Source organism: Oncorhynchus keta, chromosome 31 (assembly GCF_023373465.1).
Source record: "Oncorhynchus keta strain PuntledgeMale-10-30-2019 chromosome 31, Oket_V2, whole genome shotgun sequence".
NCBI classification, from domain to species: Eukaryota; Metazoa; Chordata; class Actinopteri; order Salmoniformes; family Salmonidae; genus Oncorhynchus; species Oncorhynchus keta.
Window position 1 is genome coordinate 15,461,849 of NC_068451.1, and position 18,646 is coordinate 15,480,494.

The 18,646-nt window shown below is 42.9% G+C and overlaps 1 protein-coding gene across 1 annotated transcript; it reads left to right on the plus strand.

Annotated features, from left to right (window-relative positions):
- The first annotated feature begins 10,912 nt into the window (after positions 1-10,912).
- LOC118373974 (Golgi-associated plant pathogenesis-related protein 1-like) lies at positions 10,913-16,215 on the plus strand. The gene is made up of 5 exons (XM_035760307.2): positions 10,913-11,184; positions 12,086-12,194; positions 12,380-12,483; positions 13,101-13,178; positions 13,681-16,215. Exons 1-5 carry the CDS (start codon positions 11,172-11,174, stop codon positions 13,839-13,841), a joined length of 465 nt encoding a protein of 154 aa, XP_035616200.1. The 5' UTR covers positions 10,913-11,171; the 3' UTR covers positions 13,842-16,215.
- Positions 16,216-18,646: the final 2,431 nt, after the last annotated feature.

Below are 18,646 nucleotides of genomic sequence, written 5' to 3' on the forward strand. Positions count from 1 at the left end.
ATTTTAAACTCTCCATTTTGCAGATTTACTCTAATTTAATTAAATTTCAACATTTTTCTTTTTGCCTCAGTGGAATTGTGCTGGCAGTTCACAAAAGCGTTTGGCGTGAAGGCTATTTGGCACGTGTAAAGTTAGGCCTTAAAGCTAAGGCTTTTGCACTAATGCCAGATAGCCTAAAAAAAATTGAAAGACAAATCTTAATGCAGCCTATATAATATAAATTGCACAAGAAAGATGTTTTTATGTATTGTTTTAACCCGACTCATTTCCTTCATGAATACACATAGAATAGGTCACCAGTGCAATTTCACATTAGTGCATAAGAAGGCTGGAGAAGAGGAGATGCAGCCCATTTTGCTTTAAACCCAGCATCAGTCCACAATCCTCATGTACCTCCATGTTCCACTCTTCATGTCTTTGCCAGCACTGCCATCTAGTGGGGAAGAGGTAAAAAACAAGTGTCAACCTTTATTTTACACTAAGTACTGTGCTACCAATATTATTGTCATAAAACATTTTGGTTAATGCAGTATGAGCCATGTCAGTTATTTTTTTATACAGCCTATGAGTGTAGCTGTGGCCTATGGCTTTAATATCAGAGTCCAGAATGTCCCCAAGATTCAGTCCATACCAGAATATCCAACTTCATCTGCATAGATCTTGATCTTAATCCAGTTTAGGAAGTAAGCTACTAATGTTCAGATGCATCAACCCAAGTCCTTTACGGTGTTTAAACTCACATGGAAACTCCAATTCAAACAAGCTACGTTCAATAGGCGGTTGCAGGGCCTATCTGATGGTTGATGTTGATATTGTTGGTATGGTTATAAGATTTCATAAAACTGCACCATTTGGTCTCACCCTATTAGTAATAGAGGAACAATAAGAAGTTGGAATGACTTTGCCAAGGTTAGCAGCATAGGGCCTGAGGCTGCAGCCAATGTCAATATGAGCAACTCTCAGAGTAACCAATGATGGTGCATAGCCCAAGCCCTCTACATGTATAGTATAGACAACAGTACGACCATAATGCTTAGAGAGGACGGGAGGTATTACGTGAGCAGGGCTTGGTCTGTCTCTGAGTCAATATCTTAACGCAGCCTTGAAATATGAAAAGGGTCCAGGCGCCTAGATGGTTTGGGTTGAATCCATCGTCCCTGTAGAGCATCTTTTGTGTTGAAATTGTCAGTATAAATTCAGATATGAGAGCATTTTACGGTGTTGATCAGCTCAATAAAATCCTATTTCATTAGGTCTGGCCAGCCGGCCAGGAAGGTTGGGCCGGCCGGCCAGGTAGGATTCAGCCAGCTGGCCGGACCTACCTGGCCAGTCAGCTGAACCTACCTGGCCTGCTGGACCTACCTACCTAATTTGGTAGGTAGGTCTGGCCAGGTAGGTAGGTCCAGCTGACCTACCTAGCCGGCCTGGACCTTGCCAGCCAGCCGGACATACTTACTTGGCCAGCCAGACCTACCTATTTGGCCGGACCTACCTACATGACCGGACCTACCTACCTACCTGGCCGGTCCGCTGAACCTAGGTCTGGCCAGGTAGGTAGGTCCAGCCGACCTACCTAGCCGGCCTGGACCTGGCTAGCTAGCCGGACCTACCTACTTACCAGCCTATATCATATAATTTGACCACATCAGTGAATTTGTTACAATACTAATCCATATAGCCTAAAGTGCAGTAATTTTTCAAGAGGGGTTCTTTGCCATGACGTCGTCAATGGGTTCCCAAATATGAACGAGCGAGAGACCGCACCCACATCGCCATAAAAGCAGGTGATAGGTTATATGATGGGCAAAAGACGCGCTGAATGTGGTGGCAAGGTTCGTTAATTCTGTAGAACAGCAATGTTGGCTTTATATGCCTACTGGTGGAAGCTGTTGTGGATGGACGGCTGTTTGGTGGGAGTTGTCTACGCATTTCGAGTATATTTGCCACTGCTAAAGCAACTTGAATTGTCCTAATAGACCTCTCTTTGTAGAAAAGTTTTAATTTTTATTTTTTACTGGTGAAGCCACATCTGAGCGAGCCAAATAACACGTGTTGGTTGTACTCAATCTCTGACACTAGCACCTCTATTTCAGTCTCAGAAAAGTACTTTTTTATAGCTTTTTTTGGTTACGCCTTTTGTATTTCATGGTACGGACTTGCGTTTTCCTCGTGGACGTTAAATCGATGATTTTGACTATATGGTTAATTAGGGAAATTTCGAAATGCAAATAGCCAAGGTAGTGCACGAGCACTGAGAACAATTTGCATTTATCAATGATTATCTCCTACCGGTGTGCGTATGATGCTCATAGAATTGTTTGATAAATCACACTTTTTCTAGGCGTACGAACATTCCAACATCCGTACGTAAGTAGTATTTTAGTATAGTTTCAACGCAATATTGATAAATGAGGCACCAGGAGTCTGTGCTGCTCTGATAACACTTTTGTTGTCTATCATAATATTAGCAGCACCGCCATTTCTGCTTCCTCCTTCGGCTCCCACAGAGAATGAGTGTGTCTGGACTGGCTGGCACTTTGTCCTTCTACAGCGTCTCCTCTGACACCTTGACCCACTTTCCAAAACATTCACTGAGCCCCTCCTCCGTATGTTTTGGAATCTTCTTCTTCAGGGGGGTTTATCGACGGTTGGCAGGGAGAAACTTCGTTAAGTGTTCAGACTCCTTGACTTTTTCCAAATGTTGTTACATTACAGCCTTATTTTTTTTTAAGTACTTATTTTTTTTACTCATCAATCTACACAAAATACCCCATAAAGACAAAGTGAAAACAGGTTTCTAGAAATGTTTTCAAATGTGTCAAACAAAACAACCTTATTCACATAAGTATTCCAACACTTTTCTATGAGACTCGAAATTGAGCTCAGGTGCATCCTGTTTCCATTGATCATCCTTGTGATGTTTTTACTACTTGGAGTCCACTTGTGGTAAATTCAGTTTATTGGACATGATTTTAAAAGGCACACACCTGTCTGTATAAGTTCTCATAGTTGACAGTGCATATCAGAGCAAAAACCAAGCCATGAGTTCGAATACATTTTCCATGGAGCTCCGAGACAGGATTGTGTCGAGGCACAGAACTGGGGAAGGGTACCAAAAATGTCTGCAGCATTAAAGGTGCCCAAGAACACAGTGGCCTCCACCATTCTTAAATTAAAGAAGTTTGGAACCACCAAGTCTCTTCCTAAAGCTGGCCGCCTGGCCAAACTGAGCAATCGGGAGAGATGGCCTTGGTCAGGGAGGTGACCAAGAACCCGATGATCACTCTGACAGAGCTCCAGAGTTTCTCTGTGGACATGGGATAACCTTCCAGAAGGACAATCATCTCTGCAGCACTCCACCAATCAGGCTTTTATGGGAGAGTGGCCAGGCTCAAGCCATTAATTCAGTGAATGGCACATGACTGCCGGCTGGTATAATGAAACCAAGATTGAACTCTTTGGCCTGAATGCCAAGTGTCACGTCTGGGGGACACATGGCACCATCCCTACGGTGGGAAAATTAGGGAAAGGTGAATGGAGCAAAGCACAAAAACCTGCTCCAGAGTGCTCAGGACCTTAGACTAGGGCAAAACTTTTACCTTTCAACGGGACAACGACCCTAAGCACACAGCCAAGACAATGCAGGAATGGCTTCGGGACAAGTCTCAATGTCCTTGAGCAGCCCAGCCAGAGCCCGGTCTTGAACCCGATCCAACATCTCTGGAGACACCTGAAAATAGCTGTGCAGCTATGCTCCCCATCCAACCTGACAGAGCTTAAGAGGATCTGCAGAGAAAAATGGGAAAAACTCCCCAAATAGATGTGTGCCAAGCTTGTAGCGTCATACCCAAGAAGAATTGAGGTTGTAATCACTGCCAAAGGTGCTTCAACAAAGTACTGAGCAAAGGGTCTGAATACTTATGTAAATGTGATTTCAGTTTTTTATTCTTAATACATATGCAAAAATGTCTAAAACCCTGTTTTTGCTTTGTCATTATGGGGTATTGTGTGTAGATTGATGAGTGGGGAAAACAATTTCATCCATTTTAGAATAAGGCTGTAATGTAACAAATGTGGAAAAAGTCAAGGGGTCTGAATACTTTCCGAATGCACTGTATATATAGCACTGCAATGGTCCACAATGCTTGCCAAAGTGGATTAACATGGACAACAGACTTGCAGCACGCTTATAGGGAAGGACACTCAACAAGCACAGCACTTACACAAATTACTGATGATTGGCTGAGAGAAATTGATGATAAAATGATTGTGGGGGCTGTCTTATTAGACTACAGTGCAGCTTATGGCTTTACACCCCCTGCTATAATGTGGATAAAGAGTTACTTGTTCAACAGAACACAGAGGGTGTTTTTTAATGAAAGCCTCTCAAACATAATCCAGGTAGAATCCGGAATTCCCCAGAGTAGCTGTTTAGGCCCCTTGCTTTTTTCAATCTTTACTAACGACATGCCACTGACATGCCACTGACAACGTGTCTATGACTCAACACTATACACGTCAGCTACTACAGCAACTGAAATGACTGCAACACTTAAAGAGTTGCAGTTAGTTTCAGAGTGTGTGGCAAGGAATAAGTTAGTCCTAAATATTTCTAAAACTAAAAGCATTGTATTGGGGACAAATCATTCACTAAACCCTAAACGTCAACTAAATATTGTAATAAATAACGTGGAAATTGAGCAAGTTGAGATAACTAAACTGCTTGGAGTAACCCTGGGTTGTCATGGTCAAAACATATTGATACCACAGTAGCTAAGATGGGGAGAAATATGTCCATAATAAAGTGCTACTCTGCCTTCTTAACCACACTATCAACAAGGCAGGTCCTACAGGCCCTAGTTTTGTCGCACCTGAACTACTATTCAGTCGTGTGGTCAGGTGCACAAAAAATGACTTTGCAATTGGTTCAGAACAGGGCAGCACGGCTGGCCCTTGGATGTACACAGAGAGCTAATATTAATAATATGCATGTAAATCTCTCCTGGCTCAAAGTGGAGGAGAGATTGACTTCATCACTACTTGTATTTAGTTCGGACACCCATGCACACCCCACAAGACATGCCACAAGAGGTCTCTTCACAGTCCCCAAGTCCAGAACAGTTTTTGGGAGGCGCACAGTACTACATCGAGCCATAACCACATGGAACTCTATTCCACATCAAGTTACTGAAAATTAGATTTAAAAAACAGATAAAAAAACCACCTAATGGAACAGCAGGGACTGTGAAGCAACACAAACATAGGCACAGACACATGCAGACACTGCTGCCTAGGCAGCAGCTAATGGGGATCCATAATAAATACAAATATCCTACCTGCCAGCCCCAAAAATATAAATAGTTCAGACTGTATTTAATGACGTTCTACTAAGTATGCTCTTTAAACTCATTTCCTGTAGCTTCTTCTCCCTCATACTGGATCTCAGCCTCTCTCGTTCCCTCTCATACTGTATCAGTACTGTACATGCTCCACTGTCTCTGTTTCCTGGCAATAATCACACTTTCATGTTGGATGCTTCCTATCACATTTAAAGTCATATTCAACTGGCTGTGTCCCACCCTTAGTCTTGTAAAAATAGCCTCCTCTTCTGTCTCTTCCTGCCATCCTCCTGTCCCTGACTTTCCTCTGTACTTGGAATAGATGACTGCCCTTAGTGTCTCTATTCCACTGCTCCTGTCATCTCTGCACCACCACTGTCCACTGGTATACAGACAAGTAAATCTTGTCTGTATACCCATCTGTCTAACCCTGCCATGGGTTTGTAGTACCTCATACAGCAGGTCTTGTCTGCTACGTGAGCTAAAGGACTGCAGACTCATCAACACTGCACATGAGTCAGAGCAAATAGCTACTCTGTCTTGACTTCCTCCACCCATTGCAAGGCCAACAATACGGCCATCAGCTCTGCCGTATATACAGCCAGGTGATCTGTCTGTATATACGAGTAGCCATGATGGGGTCACAGGAATAGCTATCGTGGGGCTAAACTCCCTTCCATACAGTCCCATCTCCCTTGCCTGGGTATTACCCACCCACCAAAAGCTTGTGTTCTGTCCTCGCTCATGTTCCCAGCATAATATAATAATAATAATATATGCCATTTAGCAGACGCTTTTATCCAAAGCGACTTACAGTCATGTGTGCATACATTCTACGTATGGGTGGTCCCGGGGATCGAACCCACTACCCTGGCGTTACAAGCGCCATGCTCTACCAACTGAGCTACAGGACGCCTGTAGAATCCATTTTGCAGGATGAGACACCCATGTCCCTGTAGATTGACCAAATAATTTTTGGGCCAGCTGCTGTCCCCTAATCTGCAATGGCATATCCCCCATCTCCACCTGTAGTGCGGACACTGGGGAGGTCCGAAACGCCCCATTACATATTGTGACTCCTTGCTCCCTGTATGACAACTAGCCTTTCCAGTGAGGTCTGGGCTGCCGAGTCATACACTATAATGCCATAGTCTATTACAGATCGGATGAATGCAACAGACATGGTCCTCAATGAGAAACGCCCAGCCCCCCACTCCTTCCCTGTCTGACAGCGTATCACATTCAGCACCTTCTTACACTTTCCCACCACTCTCTCAATGTGTTCTGTCCATGTCAGCCTAGTGTCAAAGTAAACCCCAAGGAACCTGAGGAACCCTCTCCAAAGTACACCCCAAGGAACCCTCTCCAAGTTTCTTCCATATAACCTCAAGCGTACCTCATCTCCCACCTTCCTCCGAGTAAAGAACAGTTTTCTCTACAGAGTCCCCACATTAATGCCCAACATTATACCTCATCAATTGCTTCCTGCACCTTCCTGACTATGTATGGCACATTTCCTCCCCTCTTTCATAAGGCTCCATCATCTGCAAATAACTAACTCCCAATATCCGTCCATACCTGAGAGTAAACATCATTGATCATGATTGAGAACAACAGAGGACTAATCACACTCCTCTGCAGTGTACTGTTATCCACCAGGTAGCTGACTGATGGAGACTTCCCCACCGTCTAGAGGTCGACCGATTAATCGGAATGGCCGATGAATTCATTCAAGTTTTCATAACAATTGGAAATCGGTATTTTTGGACACCGATTTGGCCGATTTTTTGTATAAACTGTATATATATTTTTTTTTTTACACCTTTATTTAATCTTTATTTAACTAGGCAAGTCAGTTAAGCACACATTCTTATTTTCAATGACGGCCTAGGAATGGTGGGTTAACTGCCTCGTTCAGGGGCAGAACGACAGATTTTCACCTGGTCAGCTCGGGGGAACCAATCTTGAAACCTTAAAGTTAAACGCTATAACCACCTGCCTCTCGTTTCACTCCACAAGGAGACTGCCTGTTAAGCAAATGCAGTAAGCCAAGGTAAGTTGCTAGCTAGCATTAAACTTATCTTATAAAAAACAATCAATCAATCATAATCACTAGTTAACTACAGATGGTTGATGATATTACTAGTTTATCTAGCGTGTCCTTCTTTCCATAATCTACCATACATGTGATGTTAAAGCTATTGGCCCATAGCTTGTTGGCCTCGTGGGCCCTTCCCTGGCTTCCGGATTGGTACCACTACTGCTTCCTTCCAGCTGCCTGACAGTTTCCCCTCCTCCGACACTCTGTTGTACAACCCCAATACCTTATCCAGTGCCTCATCTCTAAGACGGGTCAACATGACTTAACACCACTCATCTTTCACAGCCTTTCCTATTGCCCTTTTCATTTCTTCCATGGTAAATGGTGCATTCAACGGATCATTTACCACCTCCCTATCCAGCACTCCAGGGTGCTCCTCTCTCGTTCTCTCTATCCCCCCGTCTGTCTCTCCTCTGACAGATTAGCCGAGCTATGCACTTGGACAAAACACTTCGGCCATCATCTCTGCCTTCTCATCTGTTACTGCCAAATCCTCCCCACTCATCAACACTGGATAATCCCACTCCCTTCTGACCCCTCTCAGCCACATCTCCATCATTCTCTTTACAGTCTGTTTCACATATTTCTGTTCAATACCTTTGCCTAACATCCTGTAAGGAAGTCCTTGCTTTATAAAGGTGGCACATTCCTCCCCATGCCCCTACATCTCTGTCCCTACGAATCACCATGGGCTCCCTAGTGAGCAGCGGTCTAAGGCAGTGCATCTCAGTGATAGAGGCGTCACTACAGACCCTGGTTCAATTCCAGGCTGTATCACAACTGGGTCTCCCAATCTCAACCATGATTCGGAGACCCAGCTTCATTCGAGTTTGGCCGGGGTAGGCTGTCATTGTAAATAAGAATGTGTTCTTAACTGACTTGCCTAGTTAAATAAAGGTTCAATCAAATAAATATCCCTGTATTATAAACTCCAAAGTCAGTTTGAGACATGTTTCCTGCACACAAATCACATCAGGCTTAGCTGGCATATCCTGTCCATTAGCCAACAGGCGTTGAGTGTTTAATTGTAGCATTAACACCATAACTAAGATACAATAATACATGACTCCAGCCTTGGCTGATTGAGGTCATCTCAAACCTCTTCCCATGTCAGCCCTGTCATCCTCAGATGTCTCCCTTCCACTTCCACTATTAGTGGAATCCTCTCTGCTTTAGACACTACTTTAGCAGTGCTATTGATAGCTCCTGTTTTGAACGTCACCAGCTTTCTCTTATCTATGTATACCACTTCTCCACCCACCTGCCCCGTAGTCCCCGATCTAGATCCTCCTACCCATCTTTCCCTTGAACCTGTATTTCCCTGGACCTGGACCAACATCACTGCCTCAGCATATGACACCCTTTGCGCCACTCTCACTTGTTGCACCTCTACTGCCTGTTTCATTGCCTCACACCCACCATATGCCACACTATGAGCACCCTCACAGCTGCAGCACTTTGATTATACACTTCCCATACTCATGCTCCCCTCCACACCTGGCACAGCTCTTTTTCTCTTTACAGGCTGTGGCCACATGCTCAAACCTCTGGCAGTTATAACATCTTAACTGTTTTGGTACATAAGCCCTCACATAATAAGTCATATATCCTATGGTTACTTTATTTGGCAGTATCCTGTCCTGGAAGTGTAACAGAATAGACAGGCTATCTAGCTTCACTCAATCCCAAGTTGTTTGCAATCTTTGAACGTTCACTAGAGCTCCTCCTCTCAAGTTGTCGATGACCTCTTTAATGTTAACACTCACAGGCACTCCTGTTATCACCCCTTTAATCATTCCAGCTGCTCCACACCACCCTACACTTCTCTATTTGCTTCACTCTGAGAGCTTTTTCCCTCTGCACCATGTCTTTACAGAACACCTACCAGCTCACATCTCTTAACACTTTGGCATTAACAACTTCCCCAATCAACTCTTTTATCACAGTCGTCAACCTTATCGGACTCATCGCCCCCAACTCCCCCTTCCTCCATTAGCTTCAGAATAACTTTATGCTCCTTCTCACCTCCATGATCCCCTCACGACTTAGCCTGCCCTTCCTTCTCAGCACGCTCTACCTCGAACTTCCACTGGCAATGGAAACTATGTTGCTCTCCTCAAACTTCCTTTTCTTCACCTCCGCCTCCATGGACTTATCGCTCCCCTTCAAACCCCTACTCCTTTTCTCTCCCACTTTCTTTTTCTCTTTCCTATTCCTCCCATTATTTGTATCGCTATACTATATACTTCCTTCACTTTCTTCTCCAATGGCGATCTCCTACCATCTCTGACCCAGTCACAGCACAGCGTTGCCGAACTGCAGCAAAACACTGAGTAAAGTTGGATTGTTTGCTTATTCCCTTTCAGTTGAATTGCAGTGCCACTACACTGATCAAGCCACCAAACAAATGACCAGCCCTCTGTGTCAAACTGATTCTCCTGAGAGAGTTCAGGCTTTGGAATCATGACACCTCAGATGCCCTTGGCAGGTAGAATAGCTTACTGGGTCCTGGAGCAATTCTTTAGGAAAGTCATTTTTAGAAGAAATGTACACTTAAAAATAGCATAGTTTTTTAAAATCTTGCTCAATAAGAAATGCAACGGCCATGACTGAAGTCAAATACGACTTTAATGTGGGTGTCTCTTGTATGTGTGTTCGCACGTGACAAAGATTTACATATTAACTCTGCCAAAACAGTTAGTCACGCACCCTTCTAGAAAACATGACATATTCTAACAGTGTCTTGAAGTCACCTAGGCTAGCTTGTGTAGTGCGAGCCAACTTCTTTCGCCAATTAGCTTCAGCCGGCTGTTGTACCCACATGGCAAAGTTGGACTTTGGATAGGCTAGTTAGGGACCATCAATGATTTACAAAAGGGAAAAAGGACTATATTTTCCCAATGCACACATTTTAGTTGTCTCATTAACTGCTCTCAATATGTGTATATTAGTTTACAATTTATAGTTGGGCTGAGTCATTGAAATTTGGAGCTATTTAAAAAAGATATATTGTCCCATGTACATTGTGTAATTGTAACTATACCTAATGGGTATTACAATTGGGTCACATGCAGCTGCACTCCGAATTGATGATTACTTGAGTGCTGCCAACTGTGGCCAGGATTGAAATAAACCCAACCCAAGGAAAATTATGCTACCCTTCATTCTTTGAAATAAAATATTCTCGTATTTTGGACAAGTTTTGGACAAGACTGACTTTATGACCAGAACGATCCTACTATTTACACTTTGTAATCAATTTGGACACTAAAATACATGGTTTTGACTAATATCGATGCCACATAGGCTCACCCTAGTAAAACTGTGTAAAACTGCTTCTAAATAGTTAAACTGCTCATAGTTTAGTTTATACTGAACTAAGAGCAGTTAGTATCATGTCCAGCAGAAAGCAGGAATCTCAGACCATAAAAGGGCATGTGTCTCATAGAGATGATGTCATCAGAACAGCCATGCGTTCTGGGTCTCCACTTAGAGAGAGAGAGAGAGAGAGAGAGAGAGAGAGAGGCAGGGTGTGTAAGAGTGAGAGAGGACAGAAGCAAAAGATTTGAGAAAGACTAGTTTACTAGAGGGAGAAGTGTGAGCAAGAGGAGTAAAGGTTACAAAGAAAAATAGGAATACAGAAAGGGAGAGAGGGACAGAAACAAGTCATAGCAGCTGCTTCAGACCATCAGAGGACTGAGCCAAAGGAAACAGGAGAGAGTTTCTGCGCCATGGGCAAATCAGGTAAGAATACATGAGATTTAATTGCGTGTGTGTGTGTGTGTGTGTGTGTGTGTGTGTGTGTGTGTGTGTGTGCGTGTGTGTGTGCGTGTGTGTGTAATTACAAAAGAGGCTTAGCTCTCAGTTTGTGCCAATGGGCTGTTATCATGCAACACGAAAAAGGGGTGGATTTTAAAAAGCTGTACATCTTTATTTGACATGGTCTTGTAACGCCTATGGGCTAGGTCAGTTTCTTCTCATCTGTGGTAAAGATGAAACCACTGTTGAGAGTATCAGAAATAGCTGTGCTAGTGGGGGAATTCCCTATTTGCAAGCTGTGTCTGGTTATGTGAGTGTGTGTGTGTGTTTTGATATCGATGACAGAACATTTTAGGGGCCAGTTTCCAGAACAACATTATCCTCCATTGAAAGTGGTATTTAGTTTAGGAATAAGCTAAATCTGGGTCAAGGATCCAGCCCCAAGGACTGCAACCACTGATCCTTCACAAGACCGTAACAGAATGTGTATTTCGCTACACCCGCAATAACATCTGCTAAATATGTGTATTTAGCTAATAAAATTGTGTGTGTGTGTGAATCGCCTCATTGTGTGAATGCCAGAGAGAATGGAGATGTGCGAGTAGGGCTGTGATTGGCACCAGGCTGGGGAGAGGGGGAGAGGGAGGATGTGTCCCCCATTCATTCATACCCTGGTTTTGTCTGTCTAGACTCAGTCAAGCCTGGGAACAGCCATATGTATGGGGCTTATTGGAATTTACCACTAAGTTACTGTCTGATTATCTGCAGCCTACCGTTTTATTGAGTTGTACTCATGATTTGAAAGTTTGATTGTATATTAGTGAAAACAAGGGAAACAATAGACGTCAGTTTGTTCATGGCATCTTGTTTTATGTGATTCTCTCAGCTTCTAAGCAGTTTTCGGGGGAGGTGTTGCGTAGTCATAACGAGTATCGTAGGAAGCACCAGGCGCCCCCTCTGAAGCTGAGCAGCAAGCTGAGTAGAGATGCCACTAGGTGGGTCACACACACATTGGGCCCACCCCACACACACTTATCTATATCCTCCACCCACCACCACCTTTATAACATGGCCAACTACACCAAACCCTTACTTCCTTCCTTCCTTCCGCTTCACCTAACCCCACCCAAATATCAGCTGTCTTTATCTAACTATTACCACAACTATCTCCACCCTGTAGGTATGCTGAGTCTCTGGCCAGCACACGGATCCTGAAGCACAGTGTTGAGTCCAGTAAGGGGAGCTGTGGCGAGAACCTGGCCTGGGCCTCCTATGACCAACCAGGTACACACACTCTAACCCAATGACTCCTAATGCTATGACCAAACATTTACATAGCCTGCATATGTTTAGTTATGTAAATGGGGACAAATACATTATTCACTGTGTACGGTACAGATAGTAACATTAAAGAGAGCGATCTAGAGTCACTGCAGGATTAGGGTTTAGTTAGGTCTAAGCTATAGACTATCCTGTTCAGTGGTGGCCCAGGCAGGAACAACTGGGGTCCGTTTCCCTGCTCTGTGTTCGGAGTGTGTTTCAGCAACAAGACCATGACTCAGAGCACAACTATGTCTGTGCACTGACCTGACAGTCTGCTGTGATTCATAAACAGTCTCCTACTGATACATACTATCACTGGGTCATGCTCAGTTCATCTCTCTCTGGACTTCTCCTCTGAAACTGGGGTTCTCTGTGTTCTTCTGACCAACCTAAATCTTTGGCAGCTTTTAGAGGGTTAGCACTGTTTCCTTGGAAAGCAGCCATCTTGGATAATATTTCCTTGCCACTGTTATCTCTGTGGGGTTTGGCCCAAGTTGCTGTTAAACAATAGTGACAAAGGCAACAAACAAGTATAATGTTATGTGATAACCTGTAACCTTTGTCTTCTCTGTGTATAGGGAAGGATGTGGCCGACCGCTGGTATGACGAGGTAAAACAATACAACTTCAACCGCCCCGGCTTCTCCTCTGGCACAGGTGAGACGAACGCGCGCACGCACACACACACACACACTCTGACTCGGTGTAGGGCTGCATGCCACAGTGTTGTGTTCACCCAGGCTGGGTTCAGTGTTGGACTGTGTGTCCTCTGTTCTCTGTTCTATAAACGTGACGTCGCCGTTCTGTGACTGTGTAGATCTGGGACTCAGCTCACAAACATGCATGGAACACTGCTGCCTGTGGGGAAATCACAGTTCTTTATAGCATTCCTAGTCTTTTCTGTCCTTCCTCTTCTCTTCCTGAAGCCTCCTGCTCAGTGTGACCGACCCTGCAGCGTCAGGATCACTCCTATCAACTCATGTGCTGCTGATAGATAAAGGAGGAGAGGAAAGACAGAGGGGGAGAGATGGGAGTGTGCAATAGAGGGGAACGATAGAGGGGGTGAATATAGGGATCTGCAGCTGTAAATATTTAGAGGAGCAGATGGCTTCCTTCAGTGAAGGTGTTTAGCTTGTCTCTCTTTTCTCTCTCTAACCAGGTCATTTCACAGCAATGGTGTGGAAGGGCAGTAAGAAGCTGGGTGTGGGGAAGGCCAGTGCGCCAGATGGCTCGTCATTCGTGGTAGCCAGGTACTTTCCAGCAGGGAACATCACCAACCAGGGACACTTTGACAACAACGTCCTGCCGCCCAAGGACTGAGGAACATACTGACCCATCACTCTCATCCCCCAGGAGCTGACCATTCAAAAGACATTTGCACTTTGACTTGACTTTATATACAGTGGCAAGAAAAAGTATGTGAACCCTTTGGAATTACCTGGATTTGTGCATAAACTTGTCATCAAATTTGATCTGATCTTCATCTAAGTCACAACAACAGACAAACATAGTGTGGTAAACGAATAACACACAAAGAATTGTATTTTTCTTGTCTATATTGATCATCATTCAAATCATTTAAACATTCACAGTGTAAGTTGGAAAAAGTATGTGAACCTCTAGGCTAATGACTTCTCCAAAAGATCATTGGTGTCAGTAGTCAGCTAACCTGGAGTCCAATCAATGAGACGAGATTGGAGATGCTGGTTAGAGCTGCCTTGCCCTATTAAAAACACACTCAAATTTGAGTTTGCTTCTCACAAGAAGCATTGCCTGATGTGAACCATGCCTTGAACAAAAGAGATTAAGAATTGTTGACTTGCATAAAGCTGTAAAGGGTTACAAAAGTATCTCTAAAATCCTTGATGTTCATCAGTCCACAGTAAGACAAATTGTCTATAAATGGAGAAAGTTCAGCACTGTTGCTACTCTCCCTAGGAGTGGTCGTTCTGCAAAGATGACTGCAAGAGCACAGCACAGAATGCTCAACGAGGTTAAGAAGAATCCTAGTGTCAACTAAAGACATATATAAATCTCTGTAACATAATAACATCTCTGTTACCAAGTCTACGATAGTAAAACACTAAACAAGAATGGTATTAATTGGAGAACACCACAGAAGAAGCCACTGCTGTCCAGAAAAACATTGCTGCACATCTGAAGTTTGCAAAAGTGCACCTGGATGTTCCAAAATGTTCTGTGGACAGATGAAACTACTGTTGAGTTGTTTGGAAGAAGGACACAACACTATGTGTGGAGAAAAAAAGGCACAGTACACCAACATCAAAACGTCATCCCAACTGTAATGTATGTTGGAGGGAGCATCATGGTTTGGGGCTGCTTTGCTGCCTCAGGGCCTGGACAGCTTGCTATCACCGACGTAAAAATGAAGTCCTAAGTTTATCAAGACATTTTGCAGGAGAATGTTAGGCTATCTGTCCACCAATTGAAGCTCAACAGAAGTTGGGTGATGCAACAGGACAACGACCCAAAACACAGATGTAAATCAACAACAGAATGGATTCAACAGAAGAAAATACGCCTTCTGGAGTGGCCCAGTCAGAGTCCTGACCTCAACCCGATTGAGATGCTGTGGCATGACCTCGAGAACAGTTCACACCAGACATCCCAAGAATATTGTTGAAGTGAAACAGTTTTGTAAAGAGGAATGGTCCAAATTTCCTCCTTACCGTTGTGCAGGTCTGATCCGCAACTACAGAAAACATTTGGTTGAGGTTATTGCTGTCAAAGAAGGGTCAACCAGTTATTAAATCCAAGGGTTCTCATACTTTTTGCACCCTGCACTGTGAATGTTCACACAGTGTGTTCAATAAAGACATGAAAACGTATAATTGTTTGTGTGTTATTAGTTTAAGCAGACTTTGTCTATTGTTGTGACCTAGATGAAGATCAGATCAAATTGTATGACCAATTTATGCAGAAATCCAGGTATTTCAAAAGGGTTCACATACTTTTTCTTGCCACTGTGTGTGTGTGTGTGTGTGTGTGTGTGTGTGTGTGTGTGTGTGTGTGTGTGTGTGTGTGTGTGTGTGTGTGTGTGTGTGTGTGTGTGTGTGTGTGTGTGTGTGTGTGTGTGTGTGTGTGTGTGTGTGTGTGTGTGTGACAAAACCACTGTGACGAACAAATGCATAAAATGTATATTATCATGCACACCATTGACCAAACCCAGACCATGGCAGCTGTGCCTTCTGGAGGTGTACCGGCCACCCAACTGCATTTCGGCCTACTCATTCCATCGTTAGTGGGGATAGAGATTCACCTGTGGTGTTGCTACAGTAATCTACTCACTTAGACATTTCCTGAATGCTTAAACCTTTGGTGACTGGATTGTATTTGTAAGGAAACAGTTGAGTTGAGAGGGCATATACAAACAATTAGATTCTAATGCTGTAGGATACATAGTAAAATCATTTCTGTTGAATATATATATATATATGTATGTATGTATGTATGTATGTATGTATGTATGTATGTATGTATGTATGTATGTATATATATATATATATACACATACACATACACATACACATACACAGTACCAGTCAAAAGTTGACACACCTACTCATTCAAGGGTTTTTATTTATTTGTACTTTTTTTTACTATTAACTATGAAATAACACATACAGAATCATGTAGTAACCAAGAAAGTGATAATTAAACAAATCAAAATACATTTTAGATTCTTCAAAGTAGCCACCCTTTGCCTTGATGACACCTTTGCACTCTTGGCATTCTTTCAACCAGCTTCACCAGGAATACTTTTCCAACAGTCTTGAAGGAGTTTCCACATATGCTGATCACTTGTTGGCTACTTTTCCTTCACTCTGCGGTTCAACTCATCCCAAACCATCTCAATTGGGTTGAGGTCAGGTGATTGTGGAGGCCAGGTCATCTCACATGGCACTCATCACTCTCCTTCTTGGTCAAATAGCCCTTACACAGCCTGGAAGTGTGGTGAGTTATTGTCCTGTGGGGAAAAAATGATAGTCCCACAAAGCGCAAACCAGATGGGATAGTGTATCACTGCAGAATGCTGTGGTAGCTATGCTAGTTAAGTGTGCCTTGAATTCTAAATAAATCACTGACAGTGTCACCAGCAAAGCACCATCACACCTCCTCCTTCATGATTCACGGTGGCAACCACACATGCAGAGATCATGCGTTCACCTACTCTGCGTCTCAGAAAGACACGGCAGTTGGAACCAGAAATCTCAACTTTGGACTCATCAGACCAAAGGACAGATTTCCACCAGTCTCATGTCCATTGCTCGTGTTTCTTGGCCCAACCAAGTCTCTTCTTCTTATTGGTGTCCTTTAGTAGTGGTTTCTTTGCAACAATTCGACCATGAAGTCCTGATTCACACAGTCTCCTCTGAACAGTTGATGTTGAGTTATGTCTGTTACTTGAACTCTGTGAAGCATTTATTTGGGCTGTGATTTCTGAGGCTGATAACTCTAATGAACTTATCCTCTGCAGCAGAGGTAACTCTGGGTCTCCCTTTCCTGTGGCGGTCCTCATGAGAGCCAGTTTCATCATAGCACTTGATGGTTTTTGTGACTGCACTTGAAGAAACTTTCAAAGTTCTTGAAATGTTCCTGATTGACTGACCTTCATGTCTTAAAGTAATAATGGACTGTTGTTTCTCTTTGCTTATTTGAGCTGTTCTTGCCATAATATGGACGTGGTCTTTTACCAAATAGAGCTATCTTCTGTATACTACACCTAGCTTGTCATAATACAACTGAATGTCTCAAATGCATTTAGGAGGAAAGAAATTCCACAAATGAACTTTTAAGAAGGCACACCTGTTAATTGAAATGCATTCCAGGTGACTACCTCATGAAGCTGTTTGAGAGAATGCCAAGAGTGAGCAAAGCTGTAATCAAGGCAAATGTCTCAAATGTAAAATATATTTAGATTTGTATAAAACGTTTTTGGTTACTACATGATTCCATATGTGTTATTTCATAGTTTTGATATCTTCACTATAATTCTACAATGTAAAATAGTAAAAAATACAGAAAATCACTGGAATGAGTAGGTGTCCAAACTTTTGACTGGTACTGTGTTTATATATACACTAAAGGTTCAAAGTTTGGGGTCACTTAGAAATGTCCTTGTTTTTGAAAGAAAAGCAAAAGTCCTGTCCATTTAAAATAACAAAATGTATCAGAAATACAGTGTAGACATTGTTAATGTTGTAAATGACTACTGTAGCTAGAAACGGCTGATTTTTAATGGAATATCTGCATAGACGAACAGAGGCCCATTATCAGCAACCATGACTCCTGTGTTCCAATGGCAAATTGTGCAGAACAGTGCAAACTGGCTCTAACCAGAATAGAAAGAGGAGTGGGATGCCTCGGTGCACAACTGAGCAAGAGGACAAGTACATTAGTGTGCCTAGTTTGAGAAACAGACGGCTCACAAGTCCTCAACTGGCAGCTTCATTAAATAGTACCTGTGAAGGGAGTAGTACATATCATTGCACGAGATCTTCAGCTTCTTGGCAATTTCTCGCATGGAATAGCCTTCATTTCTCAGAACAAGAATAGACTGACGAGTTTCAGAAGAAAATTATTTGTTTCTGGCCATTTTGAGCCAGTAATCGAACCCATAAATGCTGATGCTCCAGATACTCAACTAGTCTAACGGACAGTTTTATTGCTTATTTAATCAGAACAACAGTTTTCAGCTGTACTAACATAATTTCTAAATGTTATTCTAATGATCAATTAGCCTTTTAAAATTATAAACTTGGATTAGCTAACACAACGTGCCATTGGAACACAGGAGTGATCATTGCTGATAATGGACCTCTGTACACCTATGTAGATGTTCCCTTAAAAATCATCCGTTTCCACCTACAATAGTAATTTACAACTTTAACAATGTCTACACTGTATTGCTGATCAGTTTTATGCTATTTTAATGGACAAAAAATGTGCTTTTCTTTCAAAAACAAGGACATTTCTAATTGACCCCAAACTTTTGAACGGTAGTGTATATATACGTACGGTATATATAATGTATAACTCATGGTGGGCATGTTTTTGTGAGTTTGATTTAAATTGACCTGTTTTATGAACTGAACACTTGTTTG

Excerpts from the sequence above, each read along its gene's own strand:
- LOC118373974 (XM_035760307.2), top strand. Across the intron at positions 12,195-12,379 it reads CTGAGTAGAGATGCCACTAG|GTATGCTGAGTCTCTGGCCA; the intron begins GTGGGTCACACA and ends TCCACCCTGTAG. Across the intron at positions 12,484-13,100 it reads GGCCTCCTATGACCAACCAG|GGAAGGATGTGGCCGACCGC; the intron begins GTACACACACTC and ends CTCTGTGTATAG.